This window comes from Trichechus manatus, unplaced genomic scaffold, assembly GCF_000243295.1.
Source record: "Trichechus manatus latirostris isolate Lorelei unplaced genomic scaffold, TriManLat1.0 scaffold00029, whole genome shotgun sequence".
NCBI classification, from domain to species: Eukaryota; Metazoa; Chordata; class Mammalia; order Sirenia; family Trichechidae; genus Trichechus; species Trichechus manatus.
The window spans coordinates 7,802,934-7,822,964 of record NW_004443965.1 but is presented as its reverse complement, the minus strand read 5'-3'; the positions used below and the strand labels follow the sequence as shown (position 1 = coordinate 7,822,964).

Here is a 20,031-nt window from a genome sequence, read left to right as displayed (position 1 = left end):
CAACTGGCTAAGGAGGTTGTCCGTTTAAGGTGGCCACTGTTTTTGTTAATGGAAATAAAATTTAAAAAGAAAAACAAACACAATTGGCCTCAGTATATCAAAACATTGGTTGATTTATTTTTCTTCTTCATTTCCCAAATGTTTTTTTAACTGTGGTAAAATGTATATAACAAAACATTTTCCATTTCCTTTACGTGTACAATTCAGTGACATTAATTACATTCACATGTTGTACAACCATCACCATTATCCATTTCCAAATTTTTTCATAACCCTTGACAGAAACTTAAGCAATAACTTCCCCTCCCCACTCCCACCTGCCCCTGGAAGCTTTGGTCTCTATGCTTTTGCCTGTTCTAGATGTTTCCTGTAAGTGGGATCATATAGTATTTGTCACTTTTTGTTAGATTTATTTCACTCAGCATAATGTTTTTAAGTTTCATCCATGTCGTAGCATGTATCTGAACTTCATTTGTCCTGATGGCTGAATATTTCATTGTATGGATGTACTTACATTTTGTTTATCCATTTGTTTGTTGGTGAATATTTGAGTTGTTTCTACCTTTTGGTTATCGTGAATAGTGCTAAAATGAACATTGACATACAATGTCTGTTTGAGATCCTGCTTTCAAGTCTCTTTGGTATATACCTAGGAGTGGATTTGCTGGGTCATGTGGTAACTCTGTGTCTAACTTTTGAAAGAACTGCCAAACTATTTTCCACAGAAGCTGCACCATTTTATATTCTCACCAGCAATGCACAAAGGTTTCAATTTCTGCACATCCTTGCCAACACTTGTTATTTTCTGTTTTTCTGATAATAGTCATACTAGTGGGTGTGAAGTGGTATCTCAAGATGGTTTTGATCTGCATTTCCCTGATGACTAATAACATTGAGCGTCTTTTCATGTGCTCACTGGCAAAATGTTTATTCAAGTCCTTTGCCCACTTTTTAATTGGGTTGTTTGTCTTTTTGTTGTTGATATATATTCTGGATATTAACCCCTTATCAGATATATGGTTCCCACATATTTTCTCTCATTTTGTAGATTATCTCTTCACTTTGTTGATTAAGTCTTTGGTGCAGAAAAGTTTTAAATTTTGATGAAGTCCTATTTATCTATTTTGTATTTTGTTGCTCTTTTTGTGTCAGACCTAAGAGTTCATTGTTGAACAGTAGGTCTTGAAGGATTACCCCTATGTTTTGTTCTAAAAGTTTTATGGCTTTAGTTCTTATGTTTAGGTCACTGATCAATTTTGAGTTAATTTTCATACATGGTGTGAGCTATGGGTGCAGCTTCATTCCTTCACATGTGGAAATCCAGTTGTCTCCCAAATTTTTTATAATCTGGTTATTACAGTAATTATCACTGTTTTCAACCCTGCCAAAATTAATGACTCTCCAGCTTCCTTCTTTGGTTTAGGCCTTATTTTGATTCTTTTACATACAATGAATCAGAAATGTCATGACCCCAAGCATTTTTTCAAGGTGTCCCTTTATTACCTATCCACAGCTACGCTAAGAAATATGCAGATATAACACACACTGCATTCAACCCTCTGTCAAAGGTATGATTACTTCAAATGTCTAAGCTGTCCTATACCCCTGAGCAGAGTTCACTTGGATAAAAAGGTAGACACAGAGGCATTTGCTCACAACCCGCTTCCAAGTTACATGTGAGTAGCTCAATGAATGCTTTAGAGGGGAACAGGCAGTAGTAGGGTAACCTATTTGTAACATTTCCCGATACAAAAATGGTGGATCCACAATGGTATAAAATTCTAACTCTCCCATTATTGCGGGCTCATATCACTTGGAGCAAGTTTAATGCAGACTTGTAATCACAACTTTATTACCTCATTTAAAGCCGTAAGAGGTAGATCTGTCTCTGAGGTAGATCTGTCTCTGTTCTCTAGTGGAAACATTGAACAGCATAGTTTCTGGGCACATGGCCTTGGCACAAGGAGTTTTCCTTTTTTGGTATAACTTTGTTTTCTGGGGAAGGAGCACACAGAGCCTAATAACGCTTTGCTTGAAGTCTCACTTTGTTGGTTCCTTTCTTTGCCCAAGAGAAAGAAAAACCATTAAATGGCTAGGTCAGATCGTCCCCTGAGAGTCTCCTATAATAATCACTCTTGTAATATGTTTAAATATATATATATATACACGCACACACATTGTGACTAACGTAAATGATTTCATTCTCTACTAGTGTTCTTCTCGTTTATTATATCCAAACTCACTATGAGGATGTGAAATTTTAATATCCATTGCTCTTGAAATATTTATATGTGTATTTTCTTCTTCATGTATGAGTAGTTTAACTATTTTCTCATATATAAATCCCTGTGGGCTGAACTTTCAGACATATCTGGTCTCACATTATGCCATGGGAAGCTATCAGCAGTGAGTTGGAACTGGTGCAGGTGACTGATAGATCTTCCTCTAAAGTCAAAGATACTGTTCTACTGTTTGCCTCGTTTCTAAAAGGTGTTTGTCTTTGGAAATGTATTGCTAAATACTGCGTCTATATACAAATAAAACAATTATTGTTAAATGTGTATTTTGCCATCTGGACAGTGAGTGCCAGGCAGGCAACATAAGGAACTTTGAAATACACTTCTTAGCACTTGCCAACCAGAGAGGATGCTATAATTCTAGTATCTCAGGTTATAACAAACATTACTTTTGTACTCTGATTACCTCATTTATGGGGATAATAAAGATATTTCTGTTAGAAAGCAAATAAGAAACTAAGAAACCATTCAGCAGCTAGTTACACAGCAGGACCTCACAGAGAGGTAGACTACTCCAGGTTGAAAAGATAATTGTGCCATTCAGCAGCAGCTCTAATAATGTACCAGAAGGCATCATATTTTGCTCCCTCCTTTATTTAGTCCTCTACTATCACAGAGGCTCACCTGAGAGTGGACTGGTACAGGCATGAGGTACAAAACATAGCAACTCTGTGGAAGGGGCTTGTGAACGTGGCAGCTACCTTAATTGGTCTCTAGTTTTTCCTGCAGCTTTCTTTACCTTAACATCCACCTGTCTAGATAGAGAGAAGGGGGTCCAGATAGATATCATTTCAGCTATTCTGCAGTCTTAATGCCTTTTGAATTGCTCTGCATTTTAAATCCAGAGTATGGAAAATGAAAGGAAATGAAGCACATAAAAAACAGCTAATGTAAATTTAAAAATAAGGCTTATTTTGTATGTGGCCTGGGAATTCAGATTTGGAAAATATCTGTCTATAACTTAATTCATATTACATACTTTAAATTTTGAAACTAATCAGAAGCTTGTTATATTATTCACAGATGTTTGTTAGAATTTTACAATTTCATAAACATTATCTTTAGAAAATCTTCCTAAAGGACAAGTTCATTTTTCAAGTAATGTGTATTTATATGCATCGTAAAAATAGAATTTTAAATTTTGTTTCTGCATTCACCTTAACTTGGAAAACTTTTATATGTAATAAAATTATGGGATGGGGTCAGAAGACTCTGTTGTTAGTCTTAGATGTTACAGATCCATTTAAACTAAGTTTTTCTTACATGAAATCCAGAAAGTAAAGTCTTTCAATGGATTTGTTCATGAGGACATTTTTAGTATCAGCATAAATTTAAGTGTATTTTATAGTCCATATATGAAAAATGGAAATGAAATGAGACAATAAGCAGATTGGTATTTGTACTTTACTTGTTTATAATAACATTAGTTTGTAGACTACTGATAACATCAAAGCCTTCTTTCTGTTAATCTTGCACCTTGGTTAATCTTAATTAAGTCTGTATTTGTATATTTAAAGAAGCATAACTTTCAGAGATAATTTCTATTTATTGAAAATGTGCCCTTAGTAAAAGAGATACATTATGAACAAGCAAGTCAAAATTAAAATTAGCATTGAAAGAAGAAAATTTAGATTATTTTAACATCTGAAAGATTTATTCCATGAATGAAGAAAATGTAAATGCTTTCTCTTTTAAAACAAAACTTATTTTTCAGGCATGATTATTATAGATGGTTTAATGCCTTTTTTCCTCATTCCTAAATTCTGATTTAAGAAGGTATTCCCCCCCGCCAAGAGATGAGTAAAGGAAAAAAAAAGTTTTTATTTTTTAAGAAAAATGTAAGCCCAGTTCTGGGTTTTGATTAATTTAGATACAAAAATCAGTGAGTTTTACATGGGATATTTCTTTTAAAATGTATAGTATAGGCATGGACAAAAATTTTTTCAAGGAAAGCTTGGAATCAGTGTATTTTTTTTTGTTGTTAAACGGTTACAATATTCAAGATAGCATTTCTGATCTTGATTATTAGAAACAAAAGTAAACTAAATTTGTTTTGTCTTCAGAAAGAATGTAGGGGAACTGAACTTATGAAGTATGTACTTCTTAAAATGATTATGAATTACTGTTCCTGTCTAATAATTTAGATAAACCAAGAGAGGAAGTTAATAAATTGAGTGAACGTGAACTATCCATCTCTCCACTACTTTTTGAAGATAGTCCTCCTGATTTGCAGCCTCCAGGAATTCCTTTCCAAGTGAACTTTGAAGAACAGAACAACCCTCAAATACTCCAAAACTCAGTTGTTTTTGGAACATCAGCCGAGGAAGTGGTAAAGGAAATTCGTTTCAGAATAGAGCAAAAAACAACACTGACAGCCAGTGCAGGTACTTAAAAGGATATTGATGACTACTATAGTTATTATAATTTTCAAACTAAAGAATTCAAGTGTAATATTAGTAGTTTTCTTATTATAAAATGTATAATAAGATTTTATTTATCCATGCTTTGATTCAGCTTCTGACAACTTAGCCTACTCAGAATAGCTATGAACCTATAGATAAACTGGAAGTAAGCAGAAAAGCCCATAAGCCCAGAGAAAAATACTGTCATAAATCCCTTAGCTATCCCTTTTTAAACACAAAATATATTTTAGTTGGTTTTGTATATAATGGTTGATTATTAGTTTTTCCTTTGAAAACTTCAGCCCTGTCCAAGATTACATTACCAAAGAGAACCCAGATGGCCACAAGATTGGAGACAGAAGAAACACCAACTAGCAGTACAGCAATCTAAGACTGTCTGTTGAAGGAAGAAACAGCTTTACATATGTCAGTAACCCATGAGGTCATCACTGTATCTTCACATAGTAATTGATATTCATAATAAGGACCCTGAATTATCTTGTAAAAGTCATATTATGAGTAGGTTACTCTCCCTTTCTGTACCAGAGTGAGAATGAGGAATAGATTTTAGGAAGATGTGTATAAAAGTTGAAATGAACTGTTTAATGAGTATATTTTAATATACCTATTTCAAGTTATCTTAATCGTTAAGACTTGTAATCTCCTTGAGGTTGTAAAGTACCTTTATAAAAAGTAGTAATTTGCTTTTTGAGTAACATAAAAAGGAAGCACAGATATAATTATTGTTTTAAATATATTGCAACCCAAAGCCTTTGATTTTTTTTCTTTATGTGGATAATCTACGCAAAAGACTTTTGCAAAGAGTAAACATCCATCCTAACTTATATCTGAATCTTTTCTGAGAAGTAGATATGGAGCCACTATCAAACAGCCTTATATCCTTACTAAGGATAGTAAGTACACTAATAACATTTAATAAATAAGCTCAGAAATTACTCTTAGTTTAAAAATGCCATGGAGATTTAAGTATCCCTCATTTTTGCTGCCATGATAACGAATATTCCTTTTCCTAAAACCGTAGCCAATCCTAAGGAGATAGGTAGTGCTCAAATGTTATTTTTAAAGTAGCATTCCATTCATCTTATATTTTTTCCAGTTAGCATTGTTATTTCTTTTTGGTATTGTCATTATATATTTGTAGAGCATTCATATTAACCTCTTTGAATCATCAGAGTGTTCTTCTTTTAAGGCATTGCCCCAAATACAATGTTAGCAAAAGTATGCAGTGATAAGAATAAACCAAATGGACAATACCAAATTCTCCCCAACAGACAAGCTGTGATGGATTTCATCAAGGACTTACCCATTAGAAAGGTGAGATTTTATGTAAAATTTAACATCTGTATATATTTACTCTGGGTTCTGAAGAGATACTGTTTAGGTTGATAGTAACCGTTCTTTGCTGAAAATAAAACAATAGGTAACAGGCAAAAAACTAAAATGAGTGATTGAATTTGGACTTGAAAGAAATCTTTCTATGAGTTTTGAAGCCCTAAAGATGAGGTTTAGGAAGCTTGATCCCTGGAAGTTTTTAAGAAAGTAGTAGATGCCAGACTTTTAAGTATACTCCTGGCAAGGAGAAGGGAATGAAAAGAATACTTCTAAGAGTTCTTTCATCAGTAACTTAATACTGTTGTAATTCTGATGTCCACATTGCTACTAGGTTAATCTTCGAAGAGATTTAGAATTTTAATTGCTTTTGACCAGAAAATAGACCAAAATATTTTAGCTCTTTAAAATGGTAAAATTATCCCTCAAGAGTTCCAGAAACGGTATATATTACTGTATTTTAAAGCTTATGGATTTTTCTGCATATTTAAGCTTTTTAAAATAATACTAACACTGTATGGGCGTTCTAGGATTTGCTGTTCTCATTTAACATAATGTATATAAATTAATTTAATTTAAACATTTTTCAATGCTCAGAAGAAAGGCTGTATCAAAGATGAATATATAATGATTACTGAGTAGTTTAGTATGTGTAAGGTGTAACTATAAAGCGGTATTTTTCCTATATGCTTTTCAAAGTGTGAATAAGTGTTCCATTAAAAAAAGTTCTGTGGTCAGATAACTTCGGAGCATACTGCCCTTGGTGGGTCACAGTGGATATTAGTATATTAAAGATTCTGAACTCTTGCAGGAAAAATTCTAATTTTGATTTGTTTATCTTACCATTCCTCAAGCTTATATGACTACAGAACTCTTTTTTTCTTAAACACCTTTTAAAATTCCATGGAACACTAATTTAGGAAATTTGGCCAAAAGTAATTAAACCAGTTTTCTTGTATGACTTACACAGACAGTCACATTCTTCGTACCTTTTATGAGATTATAATCTCAATTTTTAGCTTTATTTAAAATCTAAAAAAAATCTATTAATGATAAATATTGCTTCTCTTCTAGATTCCTGGAATAGGAAAAGTTACAGAGAAAATGTTAAAGGCGCTTGGAATTATTACTTGCACAGATCTCTACCAACAGAGGGCATTACTTTCTCTCCTTTTCTCTGAAACATCCTGGCATTATTTCCTTCATATCTCCCTGGGACTAGGCTCAACACACCTGGAAAGGTATCTGTATAGTCATTTTGCTTTTTCTTTATTATTTGCCGAAATATCAGTTTTAACCATTGAGATAAGTGCTATAAAGATAACATGTTTTAAAATTCTGTTTACCCAAAAAACCCGTTGCTCTCAAGACTATGCTGACTCATAGCAACCCTACAGGACAGAGTAGAGCTACCCCATAGGGTTTCCAAGGCTGTCATCTTTATGGAAGCAGACTGTCACATCTTTTTCCTTCCGAGCAGCTGGTGGGTTCAAACCACTGCCCTCTTGGTTAGTAGCCAAGTGCTCACCCACTGTACCACCAGGGCTCCTTAAAATTCTATTAGGCTAGTTTAATTCAGAATATAAGTTTTGAATTAGAACCAACAGATTAGATATCAGAGAAAAAGGAATAAAGACTCACTCCTAAGTTGGCTTGAGCTATTGGGTAGATGAACAAGAGGAATAATGACTGCCTTCTTTTCCGTCCCTGCCTTGTTCTTTGTTCAGAACATCAGAGGAATGCTGGTGGTCAGGTTTTTGAGGAAAGAAATATGCTTCATACTTCAAAATTGACTCTTTGAGTGAGAAGATTTAATGATTCTTTGAAAGCCTTAGTGAACTAGATTTAATTCTTTCCCAGATTTGTAAATTATTCATTCAGTACTCAAGTACCCCTTTCGTATTAGGCACTGTTTTAGGCACTGAGCATATAGCAGCAAATGGGACTAAGTCCCACCTTCATGGAGCATACAGACTAGTGTGGAGACAGAAAATAATCAAATAAACAGCAAATCAAGAAAATAAAGCAGGCCTAAAAATGACTTGGGGGTATGATTAGCGGGTAGTAGTGGTCAGCCCGAGGCAGAGACCTGAAGGAGCCAGCCACGCAAAGATCAGGGCGAAGAATATTCCAGGCAGAGGGAACAACTAGAGGAGAGGCCCTGAGTTTTGTTCCATGTTACTTTTTCATCTAGGTCTTAAAAAGAGGTTCTCTAGAGCTAGAAGGGTACGTTGTTGGAGGTGGGTGAAAAGAAGGGAATAAAAAAGAATGAGAATCATGGAAGCAGAAGCTGGGCACTATTTTTACAAGTTTGTCTTCATCCTGGCAGCCTGCCAACAAAACAGTTCCTTTAGATTCTTGAAATTAAACTAATGGACAGCAATAAGATTAATGAGGCATATAAAATAAAATTATTTATATCAGTTATATAGTTTATCACCAATTAAACCTGCTAAATCTCACAGAGATTACAAGGCTGGTGGTATTGCTTTTCTCATCTCTCCCTGCACCTCATTCTTTTAAGTCGACAGTTAGCTGACTTTGGTCTTAGGTGGATATAATGAAAGGTAAGGGGAAGAAATCATAGTACGATAAAAATCTAGTATTTGAAGATAACAGCAAATAAAAAACTTTATTTAATCTTTATCCTCTTTTTATTTCCATAGTAGAAGAAAATGATATAGTTCTTGCTATAACATAGCACATATTAGCCTGTGGTATGCTTTTAAATGAAATTCATAGGTAATTTATAATAGTATAAAACAGCAAGCTTGCCTTTTCCTCCCCCACATTCTCTATTCTCCTATTCTGCTTTATTTTTTAAGCTGTAGTACTCCCTTATAACATATTACATATTCTATATTTTATTTGTTTATCTGTTTCCCTCCCTGTAAGTTTCTTAAGGGCGGGCACTTGGTGTGTTTTGTTCATCACTGTATCTCCAGAGCCTAGACCAGTGTTTGATTCATAGTAGGTTCAATAAATATTTGGAAAATGAATAATCTACGTATTACTTCAGTTTCTCCTATCAGAGCAGCTAGAATCCAGCCAAACTAGTTGGTTCAGGTTCCATATCTTTACCCTATTGCTGTGTACCAAGTTCTGACTGAAATTCTATAAAGTGGTATAAATGAATAATGAGTAGGCTGTAGGAGAGAGAAGTTAACGTGCTAGGCCAAAAACTAGATACCGAATATTAAATTATTTAAAATTTATATCCTATAACTGCAAGCTATTAAGCTATCACTTCAGATTGGTTTTTATCAGTGTAGTTTTTGATATTCTGGCTTTTGATAGGAGCAATTTATAATATCAACTTATTTTCAAGTTTGTTCTCTTCAATAGATACAGACTTGATCCATGATACAGATAATCATGTTAGCATCTTATCAACCTCTGTTCTTTGGTGATAGTTTCATTTTTAGATAAGAAAAACTCACTGTTTTTCATGATGTGTAAACTTAACCAAAATATTCTCTTGGTTGGCTAAAAGGAAATCAGTCTTATTTGAGAAAGTAAATAAAGCTTTTTTGTTTTATTTCAAGGGATGGAGAGAGGAAGAGTATGAGCGTTGAGAGGTAATGTTTTGTTAGTTATTTATTGTTAATTTTAATAATTCATGTTATTTTTAACTAATTTTTAAATTAATTTTTGGAAAATATACTCAAATAAAATTTATCTGCAAACCCAGTAACAGTTTTCAGGAGTTCACATTCCCAAAGGAAATACGCTAATACAAGGTCTCTATATAATCTTTAGTTGCTATACTCTCAATTAACTGCAGCTATTTTATTATTTAATATTGGTTTAGCTTCTGGAGATTGGGTGAGCAATAATTTTAGAATTCTAAGTCTTAATTTCTGTCCTTGTTTAATAAGGAAAATTATATTGAATATATAATTGGGAAGTGACAATGGGAGTTCTTTCTGAAACTCCTCAAATATTGGTGATGAGCAAGGTATCAAATAGTAAAATATTATTGATGAAAGAGGGCTTAGAGATGATCTATAGTGCTTTATAATCTTGTTTGAATATCAAGTGAAATCTCAATGGAAGTTCAGTGTTTTGGGGAAAGAGGTCATTTCGAAAAGCCCCTCAGTTATCTCCTCAAAGTACCTGAATTCCACTTACACATTTAAGAACTGCTGACCTAGTACAATTTTGTGTTCATTTTTCAGACATATTATTTGTGATCAGAAAAAATTGAAAGACATACAAGATAACACATTCAATAAGTGCCTTTGATAAAAATTGCTGTTTTAGACTATGATTTACATAAAAGTAATCAAAAGAAAAAAGAAAGCATCCGAAAGTGAGATAGTATTGTCCTATTTAATAAATGCATTTTCTTCAATTTTGTCTTTTGTTATTGAGAGTAATACTTAATACACAAGAATATGTTCTCCACCTCTTTCGGGAAACTCTTCTTGGCTTCCTTAAAATTGCATTAAAAAACATCAAACTTGGGGTTGGGAGCATTGAAATTCATATCACATGCAAAGAACTCTTAAATCAGTAAGAAATCAAACCAGTAGAAAAAATGGACAAAGGATATAGTTAACAGAAAGAGAGATACAAGTGACTCTTAAAACGTGAGAATATTCTCAATCTCATCTGTGATTAAAGAAATACAGATTGAAAGTTCTGAGATAGCAGTTTTCACTGATAAGATTAGCAGAGATTCTAACATACTTTACTGGCAAAACTATGGAAGTGAAATAGGTTTAAATTCTTAAGGGGGGTGGTGTATTTGTTTCCTATTGTTGCTATAACAAATTACCACAAACTTAGTGGCTTAAAACAACACAAATTTATTCTCTCTTAGTTCCTGAGGTCAGAAGTCCTAAAATCAAGGTATTAGCAGAGCTGCATTCTGGAGGTTCTAGGGGAGAATCTGTTTCCTTACCTTTTCTGACTTCTAGAGACTACTTGCATTCCTTGGCTCTTGGCCCCATCCTTTATCCTCAAACACAGCAGCACAGCATCTTCTACTCTCTCTCTCTCTAACTCTCATCCTCTTGCCTCCCTCTTATAAGGACCCTTGTGATTACATTGGGACCACCCATATAATCCAGGATGATCTCCCCATCTCAGGATTCTTAATCAAGTCTGCAGAGTTCCTTTTGCCATTCAAAAATCCGGGGATTAGGATGTGAATAACTTTGGGGGACATTATTCAGCCTGTTACCAAGGGTAGGAAATTTGGCAATATCTATCAAAATCATAACAAATTATGGATAACATTGCGAAGAATGAGAGTTCCAGAACACTTAATTTTGCTCATGGAACCTGTACATAGACCAAGAGGCAGTCATTCAAACAGAGCAAGGGGATACAGCATGGTTCAAAGTCAGGAAGGGTGTGCATCAGGGTTGTATCCTTTCACCGTACATATTCAATCTGTATGCTGAGCAAATAATCCAAGAATCTGGAATGCAGCATCGGGATTGAAGGAAGACTCATTAACAACCTGTGATATGCAGATGACACAACCTTGCTTGCTGAAAGTGAAGAGAACTTGAAGCACTTATTGATGAAGATCAAAAGCTACAGCCTTCAGTATGGATTACACCTTAACATAAAGAAAACAAAAATCCTCACAACTGGACCAATAAGCAATATCGTGGTAAATGGAGAAAAGACTGACATTGTCAAGGATTTCATTTTACTTGGATCCACAATCAGTGCCTGTGGAAGCAGGAATCAAATCAAATGACGTATTACCTTGAACAAATCTGCTGCAAAAGGCCTCTTAAAAGTGTTAAAAAGCAAAGATGTCACTTTGAGGACTAAGGTGCGCCTGACCCAAGCCATGGTATTTTCAATCACCTCATATGCATGCAAAAGCTGGACAATGAATAAAGAAGACTGAAGAAGAATTGATGCCTTGGAATTATGGTGTTGGCGAAGAATATTGAATATACCATGGACTGCTAGAAGAATTAACAAATCTGTCTTGGAAGAAGTATGCTAGGATGCTCCTTGGAAGCGAGGATGGTGAGACTTTGTCTCATGTACTTTGGACATGTTATTGGGAGGGCCCAGTCCCTGGAGAAGGACATCATGCTTGTTAGAGGGTCAGCAAAAAAGAGGAAGACCTTCAACGGATGGATTGACACATGGGTTTAACAATAGGCTCAAACATAGCAATGATTGTGAGAATGGCGCAGGACCGGGCAGTGTATCATTCTGTGGTACATAGGGTCACTGTGAGTTGGAATTGACTCGACGGCACCCAACAACAACCAACCAACAAACCCATTGCTGTCAAATCGATTCTGACTCATAGCGGCCCTATAGGCCAAAGTAGAACTGCCCCATATGGTTTCCAAGGAGCAGCTGGTGGATTTGAACTGCCAACTTTTTGGTTAGCAGCCAAGCTCTTAACCACTGTGCAACCAGGGGTCCACAATAACATCAAAATCAGAGGTACACATACACTTTGATCCCCAAATTCTTTTTCTAGGAATTCATCCCACAGGCATAATCACGTGTCATTTTACATGTTTACAAGGTTATTCATTGCAGCTTTTTTTTTTTTTTATGGTAGCAAAAGATTGAAAATAACTTAATATGCATGAATAGAGGATTGGTTAAATTTTGTTACATCTCGAAGTTGGAATATTATGCTGCCATGTAAAAATGAGGATATTATTTACTCAGAGGGTACACTCACCAAGATGAATTGAGCATAGCAAGGGCTGAACAATGTGTCTAGTATCCTACTGTTTATATAAAAATGAGGAGAAAATGTTTCTTTGCTTGTATATGCATGGAATATTTCTGGAGGAATTCATAAGAATAAGAAGGTGACAATGAAGAGGAGGAGGACTCTTCACTCTATAGTCATTTGTTCAGGGTTTTGTACTCAGCACCCTGATCTCTCTTTAATCTCTTCCTCTTTTATGTTTATATGCTCTCTCAACTTCTTTGAACACTCTTGTGAAGATGAATTCAAGATTTGTACATTTAATCATAACAGCCCTTCAATTCCAGTTGTTACTAGACAACTCTGTCTAGGTGCCCTGAACCATCTCCTTAAAATCTACTTGCAGATATTTTTCTTCTAGAAAATACATGTGCAATAATTGGAATCATGTTCTCACCTATATTTTCTTAGGAAAATCCCCTGTAGCAAAGTATATATGCACATATATTCAATGTGTTGTAAGTTCTGGGGACATCACCATTGTCTATTGGTGACCTGAATCATCTTTTTTTATAATATTGTAGAGGAAGCAAGAGCATAAGTTACATCTTTGCTAATCAGCTTACCTATCTAAGTGGTTTTCCATTATTTAGGTAGATCTTAGTTGTTTTATTTAATATAATTATATCTTAGTACATCTGAAAATTTTAGTATGTGCCGCAGAAAACATAACACTAGGCCATTTAAACATACTGTATCATTCCTAAATTATCTTGAATAACAATTTACTTTGTGCACCAAAATCATTCTTCTCTTTCTAGGACATTCAGTGAGATAAGTAATGCAGAAGAACAGTACAGCTTGTGCCGAGAGCTTTGCAGTGAACTTGCTCAAGATCTTCAGAAAGCAGGACTTAAGGTATTTTATTTCAATATGCTGTTAATTTTAACAATAAGATGCTACCTTAAAGCAGGAGTTACTCATTTCTTAAGATGAATACAAATTGAAAAATGACAGAAAAGAGTGTTCTCATCATCAATAATCAGAAAAAAAATTCAGTTCTGACCCATATCTGAGGCCTAGGATGAAGTCATTACGTGGGGAAGCAACTTAGGGGGCTCAAGTGGTTCCAAGATAATTCCAGAGGAGTTTATACCACCTTGGGAATAGATTTGAATAAGTTCAAAATCAGAGTTATTTTGACGTTAGGGAATAAGGCAAGAGAACGATTTCCAGTCCACCAGTGGTGCAAATGGTTAACATGCTTGGCTGCTAACTGAAAGATTGGAAGTTCAGATCCACTCAGAAATGCCTCGGAAGAAAGCCCTGGAGATCCACTTCTGAAAAATCAGCCACTGAAAACCCTATGGAGCACAGTTCTACTCTGACACACATGGTGTCACCATGAGTCAGAACCAACTCAACAGTAATTGGTTTAATTGATTTTATTTTGCATATTACAAAGGCCCTTCCAATCCCCCTTTAATGTCCTTCTCATGTAGACAATGACCTTCTAGAACAGGGTATTTTATTTCAGAGCTCTAATCCAGGTTGTTTTGTTGTTGAGAACAAAAGCCTGGAAGGCTTTGAACCGTCTATTTTATAATCTTCACTCACACAGTCTATATTTAGCATTTTTCCGGCACTTCCAAACCAGAGGTGGAATTATTACAAAGTGTAATACAGAAGTATTAAAACATTATAAAGAATGGGATACCTGATAAGTGAGTGTTTTTCTCATACATCTTCTGTCATACCTTGAGTATAAAAGGGGTTCTTACATATAAATTGTTTAGCATAGTATCTGGCATATAATAGGCACACAATAAGTATGAGCTATCCAAGACCTTTTAAATGAAGCGTCTTTAGAAGGATTCTTTTCCGTCTTTTTTAAGAGAGATTTCTTCCTCTAAAAGAGATTCAGTAAAGAAAAAGAAAAAGAAAATTCTCAGTTAACTTTATGCTTTATCTGAAGATTTTTTACAAAGATTTGATTGGGGAGGGAGTAATAATTATGGCTAAAATGGCATTTTTAGATTACCTATGAATTTTAATTATTCTTTTGATAATTGTCATTACCATGTTTTATAAATAATTGATTATACTTCCATATTCTTATGTGTGCATAAGATACCTTTCTGAGTTTTTCCAACCTGTAAAATAACTTTTTGCTAGAAGTTAAAAGTTATGTATAATGACATATTCTATTTGTTATAGGGTAGAACTGTTACCATTAAGCTGAAGAATGTGAATTTTGAAGTAAAAACTCGTGCATCTACAGTTTCACCTGTTGTTTCTACTGCTGAAGAAATATTTGCCGTTGCTAAGGAATTGCTAAGAACAGAAATTGATGCTGATTTTCCACATCCTTTAAGATTAAGACTCATGGGTATAACTTTTCTCCTTTTTCCTTAATTCTGTTAGGATTTCTCAAATAGTCAATTTTAAAATCACTTCCATTTTATTTCTTGAACCTGTTTAGGAAGTTGTTACTATGCTGCTGTCATTTACTGTAATTCTTAAAACCTGATGCATGTGAAGTCATGATCATTAATTTGATTACAGTAAGAACCAATTAAAGTGGCTCTTTTTCTTACTACATGCCCACAATCCCTTTTCTGAAGTCCTTAGAACAAAGTATGTTTGAAAATTGAAAACTTCAGATTTTAGAAAGCCAATTTAGTGTATATTGAGTATATTCTTTAAAACTCCTTTGTGAACTGGGGCAGCACCTCATGATCGAATGCATTAATATTTCTTTAGCAAAGCAAAAAAATATTCACACTTAGTGTAAAGACTATAAATAGCCTCCATCAGTTTGATCATTATTTATTATTTCTTGCCTACAATTTTCAGAGCTTTTTGGATTTCAGAATTGTAGATAAGAGACTGTGGCACTTTAAAACCACATCTCCAGTCACCACCCGGTCAAAAGAAAACAAAACATGTTTCCAAAGTGAGCTGGGTGAGAGGATGTATATGGATAAGCACTCCAGATGCCCACTTCACTTCTAAAAGTGGGTTGTTAGCCTTACTTTGATATATGAAACATAGTATATGCTGAAATAGATTGAACAAAGTAACTTTAATTAGAAGACCTGAAGAGTCTGTGTGGTTTACACCAATAGTTACTTAGTAATTAATGGTATTATGTGTCCAATATTAAAAAGCCTGTGTAATCATGCCAACTCCAGTAGATACTAATATTTAATGATACCCAACTTTATAAAGGAAAATGAATTCCTACTCAAAATGCCAGCTTTGAAAATCATCCTTTAATTTAGAAAATATCCTATGTTGCTTATTATTTCTCTCTAACTAACCTTTTATGTATATGTCACAACATATCATGCAATATATTTTTATGTACTGTGATTGAATTATTTTTGTTGAATTTGAAATTAAATTATTTGTGGTTGATTTAATTTAGGTGTGCGGATATCTAGTTTTCCCAATGAAGAAGATAAGAAACACCAACAAAGAAGCATTATTGGCTTCCTACAGGCTAGAAACCAAGCCCTGGCAGCCACTGAGCATATACTAGAGAAAACTGACAAAGATCAGTTTACAAAACCTCTAGAAATGTCTCATAAGAAGAGTTTCTTCGATAAAAAAAGATCAGAAATGAAATGGAAGCACCAAGACACATTTAAATGTGAAACTGTGAATAAACAAAGTTTACACACATCACAACCATTCCAAGTTTTAAAGAAGAAAATGGATGAGAATTTAGAAACATCAAAGAATTCAGATAACTGTCAGATATTTACCTGCCCTGTTTGCTTTAGGGAACAAGAAAGCATCAGTCTGGAAGCTTTTAATAGACATGTGGATGCATGTCTCGGTGGACCTTCAGTCAGTGAAGATCACGCTTTCTCGTCAGAAGTTAACAAGGAAGAAAATGTGCATCATTCTCTTTCATTCTATGAGAAGCAGGATTCTGAAGCCCATCAGAAGAATATAGAAATCACTTCGGTAGACTGTGTAGATTTGGTAGAGACTATAGGTAACCTAACTAAAGCAGAAAGTATAGATGCTTTAAGTAGTAAGCACAGCAAAGAGGAATGTTCTAGCCTTCCAAGCAAGGCTTTTAATACTGAATGCTTTCATCAGAATTCTTCTTGTACTGTTCCATTGGAAAATGAAGATGGCATATCATTAAGTAGGCAAGAATCCCCCCAACCTTATTTACATGAAATGATAACAGACCAAGCTCTAGTTTGTCCTGTTTGTAACCTAGAACAAAAGACTTCAGATCTTTCCCTATTCAATATGCATGTGGATGTTTGCTTAAATAAAGGTGTTATCCAGGAACTGAGGAAGGATAAAGTTAATCCAGTTAGCCAACCCAAAGAAAGCTCAGGAAGTACTGGTGAGTTTGCAGTTGTAAAGAACTTGATTTTCTAGAAATATGTCTTATTACAGTTAATGAGATTGTTGTTAAATCTGAAACATGTACCATTAAAGGGGTAGTTTGTGTATATTGCCATTTAGGAAAACGTTAGTGCCTTACCATAGGTTAGAATTAACTAAAGCCACTGGATTTTGAATTTGGGGAAAACTTTGGTTTGGGCTTGATTTGAACTCAGAGGTTTAAGGAGCTGAGTGATACAATCAAACAAGAAAGTCCTTAAAACAACATTTGCCACAGCGGTAAATTAACCATAATTACATTGCCAGGAAATCTCCTTAACTTGTTTTTTAGTAGTTTTGACTCTAGCCAAATTTCAAAAATAAATGTAATATTGATAAAACTAGTAAATTATGAAGAAATTATGCTTATAAAGTTAGTTTCTTATATGTATTAATGTAAACTATAGTACTGAAGAAGTTTCTTGTTGTTATTGATCAGTTTTAACTTTTACATTTTTTATACAGTTTTTGAATTGTTTCATGCTGCTCATTATGGAATTTCTTGTCTTCTCTTCCGTCTATAGGTAGCTCAGGCAGAGTACAGAAGCCTGTAACAAAAACAAGAAGGTATGTTGGAATAAACTCGACAACAACTGCTTTCATTTTTGTTTGGTTTTATTTAAGCTTTAAAAAAACTGGCTATGAAATTCACATTCTGAGGTCTAATTTTTAAGAGGTATTAAATTTTGTTTTTATAAATTATCAAGTAACATTTAAAAAATCAATGATTTGCAAAAATATTCTTTTTAAATCTCTTCCTGCATTTTAATTGTATGTTCTTTTTCATTCCAGGCCAGGACTGATAACAAAGTATTCAAGATCAAAGAAAATAAAGCCAAACAATTCCACACACACCCTCGATCTATTTTTTAAATGAACATTGAACATTTTTATCATTAATTTTTTCAGTAAAACTGGTTGTTTTATAATCAGTGAGTTTATTCTTCCCATTATAAGTTTGGATATTTATTTAGTAGAAAGCAAGTGCAATAATCCCTGTCCAAAAGATATTTTCTTTCATATGAATTTGGAATAGATACTGATTTACTTCTGTCTACCTTTTTGAAAACTATGAGAATTTCACTTCCGATATACATCAACTGAGAATCAGTGATGTTAGGGATAATTTATAAAAAGAGAAACCTAAGAATAGAAATAGAAAGTGATTTTTTTATTATTTTTTGTAATGACTATAAGAATATATTTAAAAGGACTCTCAGAGGTTCACACAAACCTATTCTAACCTAAGAATTTTTTAGCACTTATCCTTTTTGTTGACATTAGACTATTGTATTTAATCCTAGTTTCTTCAGGTACCTCATGAGCTTTCATAACTCAGATTTATCGTAAGTGCTATGAAGAATATTAGCAGAATTAGTATGAGTGATTTTGTACCTTCAGGAAAATATCACAATATTATTTGTTAAAGAGATTTTTACTTAAAATATGATTGTTTTTCTTATTTAAAATTCCCATATCTCGTGAATAGGCACTTGGTTCACTTTAAGCAATATTTAACCAAAGATTCAAGGTAGTTATTTTCTTATATAGGACTTTTAAATGGCAATATTTTATTTCTTGGCAGTTATGTAGTTTCTTCAAGAGAAAAATATGTAGTTTAAAAGATTAATATATATTAGAACATCACTTTGTTATATTTTATCATAAATATTTTTTATTATTTATGAAAGAAGACAGTTTAACAGTTTTAAATGGTTATTCCAAACACTTTTGAGCTGTCAATAAGTTAGAGTTATCAAAAGACAATTATTTAATTGGAATATGAAGATGAAAACCAATTCTGTTAACGCTTTAGAAACTAAATCTTTTGTTCTCAAATTTTTTTGTTTTCTCTTTTTCTACTTTTCACATTTTAACTTATTATCTAAGTATATAAAGATATAATATTTTTAGGGATAGCTTAAATTAGGATATTGCACAATCTTTGGCCAAAGTGGTAACTTAACTTTTAGTTAGATTATTTAAAATTAGACTTAATGCTTATTTTATATGCTATCATTATACACTATGATGAATACAAAAAGTTGTAGAGTTATCGTTCTTGATTGTGTGACTTATATAAGTACTGTATAAAGTTAAGTTCAAGGAAAGACTGATTTAGTGTATTGGAAAGTAGATAGCACTATATTTAATTATTTCTGTCCTTAGGAATAACACAAGGGTACCGTCTATGATTTTGCTGGAGATCCTAGCCAATTCAGTAAATAAAAAGATGAATAAAAACTGGAAACAAAGGAAGAAAAATATTTCCTTACTGTCAGATGATGTGTTTGTGTATGTTAAAAAAAAAAAATCCACATTTAATAAAGGAGTTCGGCAAAGTTTATGGCTACAAGATCAATGTACAAAATCAAAACATTCCTATACAAAGATACTTTTAACTGTCCTCATTTAAAAATATGTCTTTATTTGCTCCTGCTTATCTTTTAATTTATTCTTCCCACTGATTTCCATCACTGCCTCTGCCAACCCCATCTCTATCACTGAATCCCATCTACTCTTCTAGGGAATCTTGAAAACATCCATTTCTTTCCATTCCTTTTATCAAGCTCTTAACAGTTGCCTGAACTCTGACCTCTCAACTCATTTCTTAGCTTTCGATTTCTTTCCCTACTCTAAACCATTTTATGCATTTTTTTACAGATTAACCATAAGCAGTGCTTTCCTAATATCATTCTTATGTTAAAAATATAAAACTTCAAAAGCTCTCAACTCTCTCCAGAATCAGCAGGGAACAAAGAGAGTTGATTTTTAGCATTTGATGATTTCTATAGTGTAAATACTCACACAATGATTTATTTCAAGCTGCAGACATGATGTCAGCCAGGTCACAAAATTCCTGAAAATTTAGCGATCAACTCTTGGAAACAGTACAAGCTAGCTCCCGCACTCTGTAATG

The 20,031-nt window shown here is 33.7% G+C and overlaps 1 protein-coding gene across 4 annotated transcripts in view; it reads left to right on the top strand.

Annotated features, from left to right (window-relative positions):
• Positions 1-20,031, top strand: part of POLK (DNA polymerase kappa) — a 71,438-nt gene extending 51,407 nt beyond the window's left edge. For 2 of the 4 annotated variants that reach the window (XM_023729511.1, XM_023729510.1), the window contains exons 5-13: positions 4,442-4,681; positions 5,910-6,034; positions 7,124-7,290; positions 9,595-9,627; positions 13,520-13,616; positions 14,916-15,087; positions 16,129-17,070; positions 17,636-17,678; positions 17,904-20,031. In XM_023729511.1, the coding sequence (XP_023585279.1) occupies positions 4,442-4,681; positions 5,910-6,034; positions 7,124-7,290; positions 9,595-9,627; positions 13,520-13,616; positions 14,916-15,087; positions 16,129-17,070; positions 17,636-17,678; positions 17,904-17,988 (1,904 nt within the window). In that variant the 3' untranslated portion in view covers positions 17,989-20,031. The remainder of the gene's footprint in view (positions 1-4,441; positions 4,682-5,909; positions 6,035-7,123; positions 7,291-9,594; positions 9,628-13,519; positions 13,617-14,915; positions 15,088-16,128; positions 17,071-17,635; positions 17,679-17,903) is intronic. The other 2 variants (XM_004374488.3, XM_023729509.1) reach the window with 2 other exon arrangements.